This window comes from Musca autumnalis, unplaced genomic scaffold, assembly GCF_047663935.1.
Source record: "Musca autumnalis isolate F117 unplaced genomic scaffold, ASM4766393v1 scaffold_5, whole genome shotgun sequence".
NCBI lineage: Eukaryota > Metazoa > Arthropoda > Insecta > Diptera > Muscidae > Musca > Musca autumnalis.
Genome location: NW_027412088.1, coordinates 5,937,501 through 5,951,434, shown reverse-complemented (window position 1 = coordinate 5,951,434; position 13,934 = coordinate 5,937,501). Strand labels below are relative to the sequence as shown.

The 13,934-nt window shown below is 35.1% G+C and overlaps 2 protein-coding genes across 15 annotated transcripts in view; one reads left to right on the top strand and one right to left on the bottom strand.

The window, feature by feature from the left end:
• The window catches only part of LOC141405362 (uncharacterized), a 242,970-nt gene that overhangs the window by 163,031 nt on the left and 66,005 nt on the right, over positions 1 to 13,934 (bottom strand). The gene's annotated exons all lie outside the window — the stretch shown is intronic.
• hlk (hulk) overlaps positions 1 to 13,934 on the top strand; it is a 112,743-nt gene that overhangs the window by 82,399 nt on the left and 16,410 nt on the right. For 7 of the 14 annotated variants that reach the window (XM_073989584.1, XM_073989593.1, XM_073989585.1 and 4 more), the window contains 5 exons: positions 6,700 to 6,831; positions 7,199 to 7,522; positions 11,397 to 11,585; positions 11,704 to 11,841; positions 12,742 to 12,966. In XM_073989584.1, coding sequence (XP_073845685.1) covers positions 6,700 to 6,831; positions 7,199 to 7,522; positions 11,397 to 11,585; positions 11,704 to 11,841; positions 12,742 to 12,966 — 1,008 coding nt within the window. The remainder of the gene's footprint in view (positions 1 to 6,699; positions 6,832 to 7,198; positions 7,523 to 11,396; positions 11,586 to 11,703; positions 11,842 to 12,741; positions 12,967 to 13,934) is intronic. The other 7 variants (XM_073989597.1, XM_073989589.1, XM_073989596.1 and 4 more) reach the window with 1 other exon arrangement.

The window sequence follows — 13,934 nt, the reverse complement described above, 5'->3', positions numbered from 1 at the left end:
TCTTAAAAGTTGTTTATTGAAATCTTAGGTACATTTTTGTGGTTGACGGTATCCTTAATTTTTGGGCGGTTGCGTATCTTTGGACCAGAGAAAAAATTATAATTATATATCCGAGAAAAAATTATAAAAATTGGATTTTTTCAAAAGATTTTTGCTATTTTTATCATTAAGAAACGTTCATAGACATTTCGCATGTTCCAGAAAGTTGTTTATTGATGCCTTTGCTACACTATTGTGGTTGGTTGTTTTCTTGAATTTTGAACGGTTTAATATCTATGGAGCGGAATCCTAGAAAAGAGGATAAAAATCGCAATTGTTTTGCTATTTTGACCATTAAGATCCGTTTCTACAGAGTTCGTATGTTCTAGAAAGTTGTTTACTAAGATCTAAAGTACATTTTTCTAATTGGTTGTTTGCTTCAATTTTGATCGGTTTGAAAGCTGTATAACAAAACTTGAGAAAATTTTTAAAAGAAATTTGACCATGGCGATTTTGACCTTGAAGATGAAGGTTGATGGATTATATGTGTTCAAAATTTTTGTACTTTAAGACAAGAGCTACAACTTTGCCTCCGAGATAAATTTAAATTTCCTAACGGTTTGGAAGATATAGTCCTGACTAAATGAGCCTTTCTACATCAAAACCTCAAACCTTTGGAGGCCTATAACCGCGAAAGTTGATGAGATAGGGAAAAACGGCAAGACACGTGTCTTCTCATTTTTGGTAATCTATCACACTGCGGTGTCAGAATATGGTTAATAATTTTCGTGTTGCACAGTGTAATTATTCTACTCTATATTTTGAAATATAAAATAAAAAAAAAACTGTTACGATAATTCTCACAGTATACAGAGAGACAAAGGAAAATTGAAATTTGTGTATTTCTAAACCAACACAATTACAAAATGTGTTTGTATGTGTCTGAGCAGGTCTGCTTTAAAGCTTGTTTTGAGTTATATAAGTGCTTAAAGTGACTCAAACATTTTTTCAAAAAAGCTCATGTATAAAAACTTTAAAATCTTTATGTGCGTGAGCTTTTTTTATCGAATCTCTTTTTAATTAAGTTTTTAGCTAATCTTAAGTAAAAGTTAATCAAAATAAGATACAGGGATACGCGGTTGTAAAAAAGTCATAACCCTAGTTCATAAATATATCAAACTGTGTTGATACCAGTGTTTCGGAGTCGGAATCCAGCAAATTTTGCTGGAGTCGGAGTCGTGAAAAAAGCTGCATTCCGACTCCGGACAAGAAGTTGTTCTACATTTATCAAAATTTTGTAAAATCAAAAATTTGTAAAACAGTTAAAGGACCATAATTTAAATACATCCCCTTCAATCTCTATGTTGATTACGCAATACATAAAAGAACTATTTTTGGGACATTTGATTGTTTATAATACACTTTGGAATAATTTTCATAAGTTTCATATCCCACATATTTTTGGGGAAGATTTCTAGAAGATTTACTGGTCATGTCATAGAAGATTCACTGGTCTTCTCATCTTGTTTTCTACTAGAAGTCATTAACGTCTTCTGCGAAAGAACATGTTGGACTAAGAAAGACTTTTAGAGACCTGTTATTGATCATACTAGACTTCTTGCTGTATTTGTATGAGACATTTTAGAGTCTTCTTTAACATGATCTTCCTGTCATTTGTTAAAAGACACCCTATTCGTACGCTATGAAAAAACTTTGCTCTTTTGAAGCAGTTTTGAAGAACCAAGCTCCTTTTATGACTAACTTTCTATGAAAGGACCTACTCCTGTTGTTGTTTTTTGATGAGAAGAAATCAAATGAGTTTTCGATTAAATGTAATGCCCATGCTGAGAAAGGCGCAACAACCAATTTGAACTGTGGATTTTGAAAGTACAGACCCAAACGACAAAAACCCTAGTTGGGTTTCGTTGTGCCAGATCCAGCTCGGATTTCATAGCCGTATCAAAACATGGTTAAATATTTCTGAAACCAATGAGAATCTTCTTCCAACATCTGAAGCAAATTCGTAGATAAGGGCGAGAGTAAAATAATTGGAGAAATAATGAACTCGAAAAACAACATTTATTGCCCCAAATTTTATAATATATCTATAAATTCCACAACTTGTATACATTTCGTACCATATACACGGTGCGCCTTAACTAACTTTAAATGAAAGGTGCTTACACCTGGGAAGTTTTTGCAGATTCTGAAATGATGAAATGAGAAAAATTAAAAAAGATACTGAAGTTCAAATTGGGATAACTCACTGACTGTATCGTCTCCTTATAAAACAATGCCATGACTGTAATTTCCCAACTTAAACTTATATATCTAAAAAATGTTACAACCTAGAAAAAACACATAAGCCCGTCTTGTAGGGAATTTTCACAGCTATAAGATTTTCTCAGGTCCCATATCGATTAGACTTGCCGTATTCAAGCAAAATCGCGAAACCCTAAATAAAAAAACTTAAAAATGTAACCTGAGCTTCTTTATCTCAAAAATGGTACAACCTGGGTTTTTGGATTGTCCTCATCTATTAAACATTAACAAGTGAGCAAAGGCTATAGTCGGGACGGGGCCGACCATGTGATATCCTACACCACTACCCCTGTGCATAAGCTTTTCACTGGTAAACATTTCTTTTAGGGAATATAAACCGACTACCACCAAAAATAATATGCCTCTTTGTCTCTGGGATCCCCATAAGCAACCAAAATTTCGTGACCATCCAATCAAAATGACGACCTGTAGCTTGATTGCAAAAAAGGGAAGAATTGGATGCATTACCGACTATTGTGGTATCTCCCTTGTTTGACCACCTTCGCCAACCTGCTTAACACCAATGTAAAGGTAATATTTTCTTCTTCCATTGACAGGCTGCCGTTGGAATACCCCTACTAGAAGCCAATATATTCACAAAGAATAAAACTTTGAGTTTGTCTCCAAATGAGTTTTTCCCCATTCCGACCCCTAAATATTATCCGACTATCACCAAAATCAATAGGCTTCTTCCTATGTGGGACCCGCATCAACTCCCAAAAAAATTGTGACGATCCGATCAAAATTGCGACCTGTAGCGTGATTACAAACAAATCGGGAAATAGGATGCACTACCGACTATTGCGATACCTCTGTTGTTTGACCACCTATGACATCGTTGTAAAGGTGATATTTTCTACTTTCCTTGCCAGATTTTGCTTTTGATATACCTCTTAACGAAACAGAGATATTGGCTTTGAAATAAAATGTTGACTTTTCTCCAAATAAGAGTTTGCTCATTCCGACCCCTAAATATTATCCGACCATCACCAAAATCAATATGCTTCTTCATCAGTGAGACCCCCATCAACCCTCAAATTTTCGTGACGATCCGATCAAAATGGCGATCTGTAGCGTGATTTCCAAAAAAAAATAGAAAAATGGGATGTATTACTGACTATTGCGATATCTTCGTTATTTGGTTACCTACGCCGACCTAGTTTGCATCATTGTAAAGATGGGAAAATTTCAACCAAAGCTGTGATACTTGTCAATATAATTAAAATCGCAAAAATGAAAATTGGGGTTTTATTTGCTACTACTGCGATATCTTCGTTGTTTGATCACCTACGAGCACCTACTTTACATCGTTAGAAAGGTGATATTTTCAGTTTTCATTGTCAGATTTTGCTTTTGGTATACCCCATATAGAAGCTGAGATATTGGTTTTGGAAAAAAAAACGTTGTCTTTTTATCCACCTAAGTTTTTGCCCTTTCCGACCTCTAAATATTATCCGACCACCACTAAAATTAATAGGCTTCTTCCCCTCCGGGACCCCCATCAACATCCAAAATTTCGTGACGATCCGATCAAAAGTGTGACCTGTAGCGTGATTACAAGGTTTAGATGGACAGACGGACGGACGGACGGACACACATAGCCAGATCGACTCAGCTCGTCGAGACATTCATTTTGGTATATATAAGTATGGGTCCATTATTTCGATGCGTTACAAACTTTTTGGTCAAAACCAACTTATAATACCATGTTTTGGAGGTGTCTCAATCGGAGTGGAAAAAGTGCTTCAACAATTGGCTTGAGCGCATGAAAAAGTGTATAAATATGCTGGAGGCTACTTAAGAAAACAATAGAACTATTTTTAATGGTAAATATTCGCTATTTCATTGTTAGGCCAGAAAGTTATCGAGCAGGCCTCGTATAAGGGATTTTATAAATTTCGAAGGTTTTTTGCGCCACACGAAACCATAACCATATTCTGAATCCGCATAGAAAACCGTTCGTAGAAAGTTCAAATATTTTAGAAAGTTACTTACTGACTGAAAGTTACTTACTTGGGTGCCACCGTGGTGCAATTGTATGCACACCCGCCTTGCACACTAAAGGTCGTGGGTTCGATTCCCCGGCCAGGCAACATCAAACATTTCAACGGTGGCAAAATACCCCTCAGTAATGCTGGCGACATTTTCTGAGTATTGCAGCCATGTAAAAACTTCTCTACAAGTGGTGTCTTAGGACACGCCGTTCGGACTCGGCAATAAACAGTAGGTCCCTTATCATTGAGCTAATATGAATCGGCGTGCACTCATTGATATGAGAGAAGTCTCCCTTGTCCCGTATGTGATGTTTGTGGAACAATTATATTATATTATTACTTACTGAGGCATTAGGAATATTTTTCTAGTTTATTTTTTTAACGGTGTAGTATCTATGGACGAAGAGCTACAACTTTGCCTACAAGAGTTAATCACAATTCTCAACGGTTTACACAAAATGATCCCTTTTGACATCTAAGCCTCAAGTCTTTTGGGGCCAATAAACGCGAATGTTGATTTTTGATCCTCTATCACGATGCGGTGTTATCTTCAATTTTAAATGACTCAAACCATTACAAACTGTGTTATCCGACAGTAATTACGGTAATTTGTTATATCGGGTCTCATTGGGTACGCAAGTCAAATTCGGAAAATTGTATATAGTTTTATACTGTCAGTAGTGGGATTCTGTAACTCATTTTTGCTGTTACCGACAAAAATCGGTAAAATTAAATCGCAAAATTATGACTAAAAACATAAAGAAAAGTTGGCATCGCTGTTTGTGTCGGTAGAGGCTAGCGACTACTTATTATTCATCGTAAACTTACCGAAAAATTTTGGTAATTATCGAAATTATAAGCATTTTAATTTTACCGACAATTATCGATAACAGCAAAAATGAGTTACAGAATCCCACTACAGATCCAGTTCGGATTTTATGGCATCATCTAAACCGGGCTAAAACTATTTTTTTTTTTTGCATTTATCAGGCCTTTATCTCAGAAATGAATAGGAATTTGGTCTTTAGTAATATTGAAGCCCTAAACAAGTAGAACTTATCTCTTGAGAAGGCCACATAAGAAAAACTCCATCAATGGTAAAAATCGATAAAATATAGTCAATTTTACAAAATTTAAAGAATTCTGGTCGATATCACCTAAACTATTGGGAGTTGAACCAAGTAACCCTTTGCAATAATCTTCCAAATAATGTTCTCAGCAATTATTCTGAAACTCTAGAATGCTTAGTTTATGTTGTTTGAGCGGTATTTTACAACACGCATTTCAAACACTGTTCACACATATCACAAAAAGGTCATGTTCTGAAGAGTTGTCTATTCCATACCAGCAAATATTTTTCCAACAGAAAACATTAAGAAAAATTTAACAGTTTTGAAGATATGATGCGAAATGTATACAAATTATTGAATTTTTAGGTATGTTTTAAAATATGAAGCAATAAATTTTTCTGATGATTATTTCTCCAAATATTTTATTCTTGCCCTTATCTATAAATTTGCTTCAGAGGTCAGAAGAATATTCGCATTGGTTTCAGAGATATCGCCCAAATTTCTTTAAAAAGTCAATAACCATGTTGGGTTTGAGTATACTGAGTTTTCTATTTTGACAATATTGATATTCACTTCGGAACCGCATCGATCGATTTTTTAACTAAAAAAGTTTTTTAAGTCAAAAATTGAAATTTTGACTTTGACTGTCCATCACCCGATAAAGTACGACGCATCTTACAGAAAAGTTTTTTCAAAGCGGTAATACTCAGAAAATATAACTAACTACGGAATTCAAACTGTCTTCATTGTGCAGTAAAACGAGTATCCTAGCTATTGCTCCACTGTGACTTGAACTAAATAAACAAACAAGTCATTTACAAAAATATTTAATAAATAAATTAGTAGAGGTTTAGTTTCATAGAAAATAAGCTGAAACCACACAAACACACAAAAAATAACTAAACTAAAAACACACAACATTTTGCTTAAAATAAAACATGTGAAAAATTCCCATAATTCAAAGAAAATATTATGGAATATTTTCACCTTAAGGCAAGTTTGTTGAGAATTGGGCTAAAAACATATTTTTACGCCCGCCCCCACCACATTTCAGGCAAGAAATTTAGGCAACTTGCCAAAATTAAATAAAACTAACAAAACTCAATTACTTAAACAATAAGACCCTCTTACAACAAAAGAAGAAGCAAAACAAAAACAACAAAATACGAAAAAACAAGGTCATAAACTATTTTGATTGAATTTTAAACACTGCAGTAAACAGGTATGTCTTAAATTCTTGATACGACAGCAGCAGCAATAAGAGAGTCATTTGTTTGACCTCCTTTCTGCAGAAAAAGAAATTGGATAAATTGGATTTTCTTTCTTTCAATCAGGTGATATCAGCAAAAGCAGTGAGGTCTTCAAATGGATTTTGGAACAAAAGGCTGATGAAAGTATTGAGCTAATCGATCGTGAGACACTGTTCGAATACATCAACACCAAAGACTTCTTGGCAGTAGTCTTCTGTAAGTATAAAAAATGGAATTTGTCAAATGTTTAACAATTCTTTTATATTGTGGCTATTCTTTCAGTTGTATTTACAAAAACAGAACTTTTCAGTTCGCCTAACAAAAACATCAAATCAAAAGCAACAAACAAATCTCTTTTTTAACTTGAAACAAAACTCTACTAAAATAACAAAAGAACTGTAACTGCTTAACAAGCAATTCTCTTCACACATTTTCTAACTTTCTTTCAAAGTCTTTCGATAATATTACAAATAAGTTTCTAAATAGTAACAGAAATAGGCATCTTAATATATTTTTAAGTTCTTCTAAAAGAATAAAATTAAATTAGAAAATAATATCTTTCACATTTCTGTTTTCGTTTCAGACAAAGAAGACGATCCCGATTCTCCGCGTGTTTTGCGTCACATTGAACTGATCGATGATGAGGCAACGGAATATGGCATTCAAATCGTCAAATGCCATGACAAGTTGATGGCCAAGAAATATGGTTTCCGTAATCCGCCTGGCATTACGTATTTCCGCAAAACAAAATACATCAACTATGACGGCGACATCGATGATGAGGAAGAAATTTTGGATTGGCTAACAAGCCCTGCCAATATGGAAATGACAGATCACATTGAACAAGTCAATCGTAAAATGTTCGAAAAGATACGCAAGGCCTCTGATTATTTGGCGGTTATCTTTTGTAAGTATTAGGTCGAGAGGGAAAATTATTTATTTTTATGGGTTGGGGGTAGAAAAGTAAAAATAGTTTACACTGTTTTGTAGTTGACCATATTTACATTAGGCAATTTTCCTTGCGGCAATTGTCAATTTGGTGGAGAGAGAGGTGGGGCATATGGTAACCCTTTGCCTCTAAGCACCCTCTCTCACCCACAAACTGACAATTGCCGCAAGGAAAATTGCCAAATGTAAATATGGACGTTGAAAAGCAAAAATAATAACGTCGAAATGTTTTTCATTTTTATCAATTTCGTTCTAAATACGGTACGATCGCAGCCAATATGTTTTTATATCCTTATCAAAATACTGCTTTTTGGCCACAAGTATGTTTGGACGAGATCTTTTTCGTACAATAATAAGTCGTTTAGCCCTGCTCGTCCGTCCGTTAGCCTGGCTGGTGCGCACGATAACTCTCGAACAGACAAACTTTGCATCTCGTCATATTTTGTCAAAATATCCACCACTTCAGGTAGTTTCCACCAACAGTTCGAAATGTTTCGCTAAAATTGTGCTCATAACTCTCGGGGGAAGTAACCGGTTTGGTCTAACCTATTTCTTCTAAACATAGAGATTCGGTTCGAATATGGTCTATATCGGGCCACTCTTTGGGGCACCTTCCACGCAAAAATCAAACAATTTTGGCAAAAGTCCACATTAAACCCAGGTATCAAATAATTTTAATTTTTTTGCCACAGTTTGTCAATGAGGCCTCAACGGTGACCAACTAAATTGGTTGCTTTGACATGATAATTATCGAAAGTAATGACTTCCACAATTAGATCAAGATTTATTCTATTACTTCAAGTATCTCCTCTGCAAAAGCTTTAGCTTACTTCTGGGATCGCGTTGAAAGTGTAATGGTGGGTAGACTTTCAAATCAGGAGGAGTTTCAACCAGGAGAAATGTCATAGAAATTAGGAGGTCTTCTTATAGAAGACCAAAAAGTCTTCTTATAGAAGACAAAAATGTCTTCTTATAGAACACCAGAAAGACAAACAATTCTTCTTATAAATGCCAAGGAGGTCTTCTAATATATCAGTAAACCGTTTCCTAGAAGATCAAGTCTTCTTTTAGAAGACCAGCAAGTCTTCTTATGGAAGGTGTAGGTTTTCTCATAGAAGACTCTACTGGATCTTCTTATACGAGTACAACTTTTTCAGATGTAATTCATTTTAGTTATTCGAGAATACCATTTGTAATTCGTAATATTTTATTTGTAATTCGAGAATTCCAGTTGTAATTCGAAACATTTCAATTGTTATTCGAATTATTCCATTTGTAATTCGAATTTATCCACTTGTAATTCGAATTATTCAATTTTTAATTCGAATATTTCCATTTCAAATTCAAATTATTATATTTGTAATTCAAATTATTTAATTTTTAATTCGAATTATTATATTTGTAATTCGAATGAATTCATTTGTAATTCGAATTATTCCATTTGTAATTCGAATTATTCCATTTTTAATTCGACAAAACTAAATAGAAAACCAGGCAACAAGATTTGTTTTAATGTTTTGAATTTCAAATGGAATAATTCGAACTACAAATGGAATAATTGGAATTACAAATATAATAAATCGATTTACAAATGAAGTTATTCGAATTGCAAATATAATAATTCCAATTTAAAATGGAATAATTCGAATTACAAATGAAATAATTTTAATTACAAATGGAATAATTCGAATTACAAATACACCTTTTTAGATGTAATTCGAAACATTTTAGTTGCAATTCGAGAATTCCATTTGTAATTCGTAACATTCCTTTTGTAATTCGAATTATTCCATTTGTAATTCGAATTATTCTATTTGTAATTCGAATTATTCAATTTGTAATTCGAATTATTCCATTCGAAATTCGAATTATTCCATTTGTAATTCGAATTATTCCACTTGTAATTCGAATTATTTAATTTGTAATTCGAATTGTTCCATTTATAATTCGAATTTTGTTATATGGCTGTTTTCTCAAAAAATATGGACTTGCCCCTGAAAAAACTTTTTCCGTCGTAATTGAGGCAGCGAATGCAAGTTGCTTCAATAAAAATCAAAGTGATCCGAGAGCAGGTCTTAAAGTGAACTTATCCGAAATTGGGAGGTACATGAAGGAGTGGACCGATATAACCCATCTTCGAACATAACTATGTTTGGAAAAAATATTACGAAAGGCAAATATTGAACGGAATCGGTACATCTGTTCGAGAGTTATCGTGCGCACCAACCACTACACACGGTGTCATAGGGGATTTTTGCACCCTTCCGGCTATTTTCTGAGGAAGTGTGGGCTTGCCCCTGATAAATCTTGTAACGACGTATGGGGGCAGTGAATGCAAGTTGTTACAACAAAAATCAAAGCGATTGGAGAACAGGTCCTTAACTGAACTTATCCGAAATTTTATGTGGAAGGTACCCGAGGGAGTGGACGGATTGAGTTCATATTGGAACCTCATATAAGTCTGGTAAACATTTCACGATTTGCAAAGTATGGACCAAATCGGTTACTCCCTTCAAGTGCCGAACATTTTCGAACAGAAACTAAGTTTGAACAAAATATTACGAAAGCCAAATCGCTTGATCCGTTCGAGAGATATCGTGCGCTCCAGCCAGCCAGACAGACGGACGGACATAGCTAAATAGACTCCAAATTGTCTGAAACACATTTCGCCCAAACATACTTGGGGTCTAAAACCATTATTTCGATGAGGCACATTTTGCCCGTATGAAAGTGTATATACCCTCGTTAGCATAAATGCTGAGGGTATAAAAAGGTGTAGAAAACCAGTAGGCCTTCTTGAAGAAGAAAAGAAGTACTCATAGAAGACTTGAAGGTAAATTCATTAAGACCTTCTCATAGACGACCAATAAGCTTTTTCATTGAAGATCAAGTCATTGAAGACCTGTACGCCTTTTTATAAGAGATCTTCTGGTACAAGGCAGTAGGTCTTTTTATAGATAACCAGGAGGTATTGAAGACTAGAATTCGAATATTTCCGTTAGTAATTTGAATATTTCCATTTGTTATTAAATTTTTTTTTTATTTGTAATTTCAACTGAAAATATTCAAATTGCAAAAAAATTAACTGAAATTATTCGAATTACAAGCGTGTGCCTTGTTAAGGAAGTAGATCTTCTCAAAGACGGTCTAATTTGACTTCTTATGGAAGGCCGGTTAAAGACCAATGAAGTCCTACATCTTCTCTAAGCGGTAGGACTTCCAAAGGAAACCTAACAGGACTGCCTCATACATCCCTCGCACTAAACTTTTTAGCAGTATTTGTTACAACGTTTTAATGTTATTCTCCATAATTGTCCGATTGCTTCACTTGGGCCGATCCAAGTTGTATTCTTAGATCCATTATTTATCATACCTGATTATTCTTTGCTGACATGTCCTCATGACCTCCATTTATTCCAAACTCAATTCAAGTTCGAATGTGGACTGTATCAGACTATTTCTTTGGGAAACTCCACCACAAAAGTTCAAAATTGTTGCGCATAAACATCCTGCTACTTCCCAGGAAAATCCACTAAAGGACGGAGTCTCCACTTGTCCTTTAGTGGAATGGAATACCAGCCCAATTGGATCGAAGAGCCTGAGCGGCGTGTCGAACATAGTAGACAAGCTGCAAAACGTCCAGGAAATGAGACTTAAATTGGACACTGAAATTTCTTGGAAAACCTTAAAGTCGTCACACAAAATGACGACTAAAAAATTCGCATAGCAGCTGTTGGATATATCAGCACGCTTTCTAAACTAGTATTTAGAAGTTCGCCTTAAACACTTTAATAACTGAGGCTATTATTTCTCTCTTTGTCTTCCTTTTCTAGACAGCGATGATTGCAAGCAGTGCCCTCGAGTCCTGGCTGAAGTGGAACACATTGATGATGAAGCCGATAAGGCCGGTATTGATTTTGTTAAAATCGATGACAAACAAATGGCCAAGGAGTTGGGTGTATTTGCATTGCCAGCCATTGTCTTCTTTAAGCCATCATCTAAGGAACCAGTGATATACGCCGGTATGTGGAAACAAACAAAAACCGAACAGCACCTCGCACAACTGCACTATTCCTTAAATAGAAAATGAAAACAAAATTTGTAACGAAACTGCCGATTTTATTTGTACTATTTTTACAGGAGATCTTTACGAAGAAGAACAGATCCTCTCATGGTTGCTTACGCAAAAGGACCCTGGTGGAGATGTTATTGAAGATCTTGAAGGCGACAGACTGGTTCATTTGATTGAAGAATCCGGTTCAATTGCTGTCTATTTCTGTAAGTTTTTCAAGTGATTTTCGTTTGGCTTTCCATGCCAATTTCGAACTGACAACTCTCGCTGTTTCTATGCGTTTTTTGTGTGCGTGGAACAGTTACCCTACGTTGTAATCATTTTGGTAATGGAGGAACGAAAAGAAAAATGTTGTTAAAAATTTCCCTAATTTTCAAAATTAAATAAGACAATACAAAATATCTTCATTTACCAATTAGCGACTTCAAAGATTTCCTCAAAGTAAAAACTTTGTAACACAAAGAAAGAAAATCAAACATTTTTCTATTCCCATTCCGTTACACTTTTGCGCAAAAAGATTACAACAAACTTTGTGTGATGTAACAAAACAAAACGAAAGAAAAAAACTAATAACTACAACAACAATTTCAATAATACTTTTTAACAATAATAAAAACAACAAAACTTTTGTATTAATATTATTAACCATAAACTTCTTAGAGAAGAAGAACAACAACAAATCGAAAAGCCAAAAGAAAAACTTTCTTCCCAATCAGCTGAAGAAAAGAAGTAAACAAAGCGAAGGAAGCTGCTGGCGGCGACTCGTCAATAATTGTCGTGCCATAACAAATTTAGTGTGACTAACCCAAGTAGCAACAACTGTGATTCCCACTCTGTTCTGTTCTTTCCGTTACTTATTTTTGTTTCTTTTTTTAAGCTTATAAAGTCTATAAAAGCAAAAATTTCTTATTTTATTTTTCAAATAAAAAAACCGAAACTCAAAACTGTAACAAAAAAATAAAACAACCAAACTCTACCTGAAAACTCGACCACAACATAAACAACAACAACAAAACTTTATGCCACACCACTTGATTTCCAACCGAAACCAATACAACAAAACAACAACAACAACCAAACACCATAATGGTGAACCAAAAATACAGGGAATAAAACTCAATGTGACATCTGCAATTCGAAGGCTGCACGCAAGGCTCGCCTCAAAAAGGAAAAGGAACAACAGCAACAGGATCCAGGTGCGGGGGCAGCAGCCGCCGCCTTTGGTGGTGATGCCGCAGAGGGTGGAGAAGCAGCAGAAGGTGCAGCGGAAGGTGGACAAGCGGCGGCCTCATCCGGTAGCACCACTACCTCGTCTAAACATCAGGAAGACGGTACAAAGAAAGAAAGAAGTTTACAAAAACAAACACCATGAAAATGGTCTTGAACTTTGTCGTCGTCGTCGTTGTCAAAGATGACAACGGCAATGATGATGATGTTGTTGTTAAGTGATGTTTTTCAAGTTAAATGGAATGAAAGCCAAGTCAAGCCAAACAACCAACCATTCCAGTCCAGTTCAGTTCAACCCACATCATGTGCCTGTATTATCCCCTCAAGTGAAACTAGTGTAAAAGAAAGTTTAAAAAACAACTCGCACACATATACAACCACCTACCCATCCACACATATATGGGAAAACTGAAAATCCCAGCATTTAATCTCCCTCACTTTATGAAAAAACCTGCAACTGTGTATCCACCTCCTAATACACCTTTGAACGCCCACTTATACAAACCCTTGGAGATATATTCTTGTAGTTTAAGCTCCCTCATCCCCTTCACATGACGTATCAACCAACAACCGGCATTCTCTGTTGTAAATCCAACAAAACAAACAAACCATCTAATATCCTTTTGAGCGCCCCACCTTTACACAACATCACTTCGAGACATATTCTTGTAGTTCTTGGTCTCCTCTTTGTTCAGGAAAAAAACGAAACAATACAAAAACATAAACATAAATTTGCCCCTCGTTGATGTGACCTAAATTTCCACTCCACCAGTAAACCTTTTCCGCAAAAAAAAAACTCTGTAGACCGTTGACCACCTCCACCATCACCATCTGTATCATGTTTAACCCCTTGAGTTTGTAAATCAAAACAAAATTTAATTGCTTTAGGATTGTCAATGATATTCTCAAATTCCCCGAAGGTATTTTCTTATGGTTCTAGGACGTGGAAAATAAGTTTAAAATTGCCCTTAAATGGAACATAAAAAAGGTTAAAACGAACTATGAATTCATATTTTTTTACAAGGAGTTTATTAGAATCTTGGAAAACATACGTAGACCATAACGATTTAAT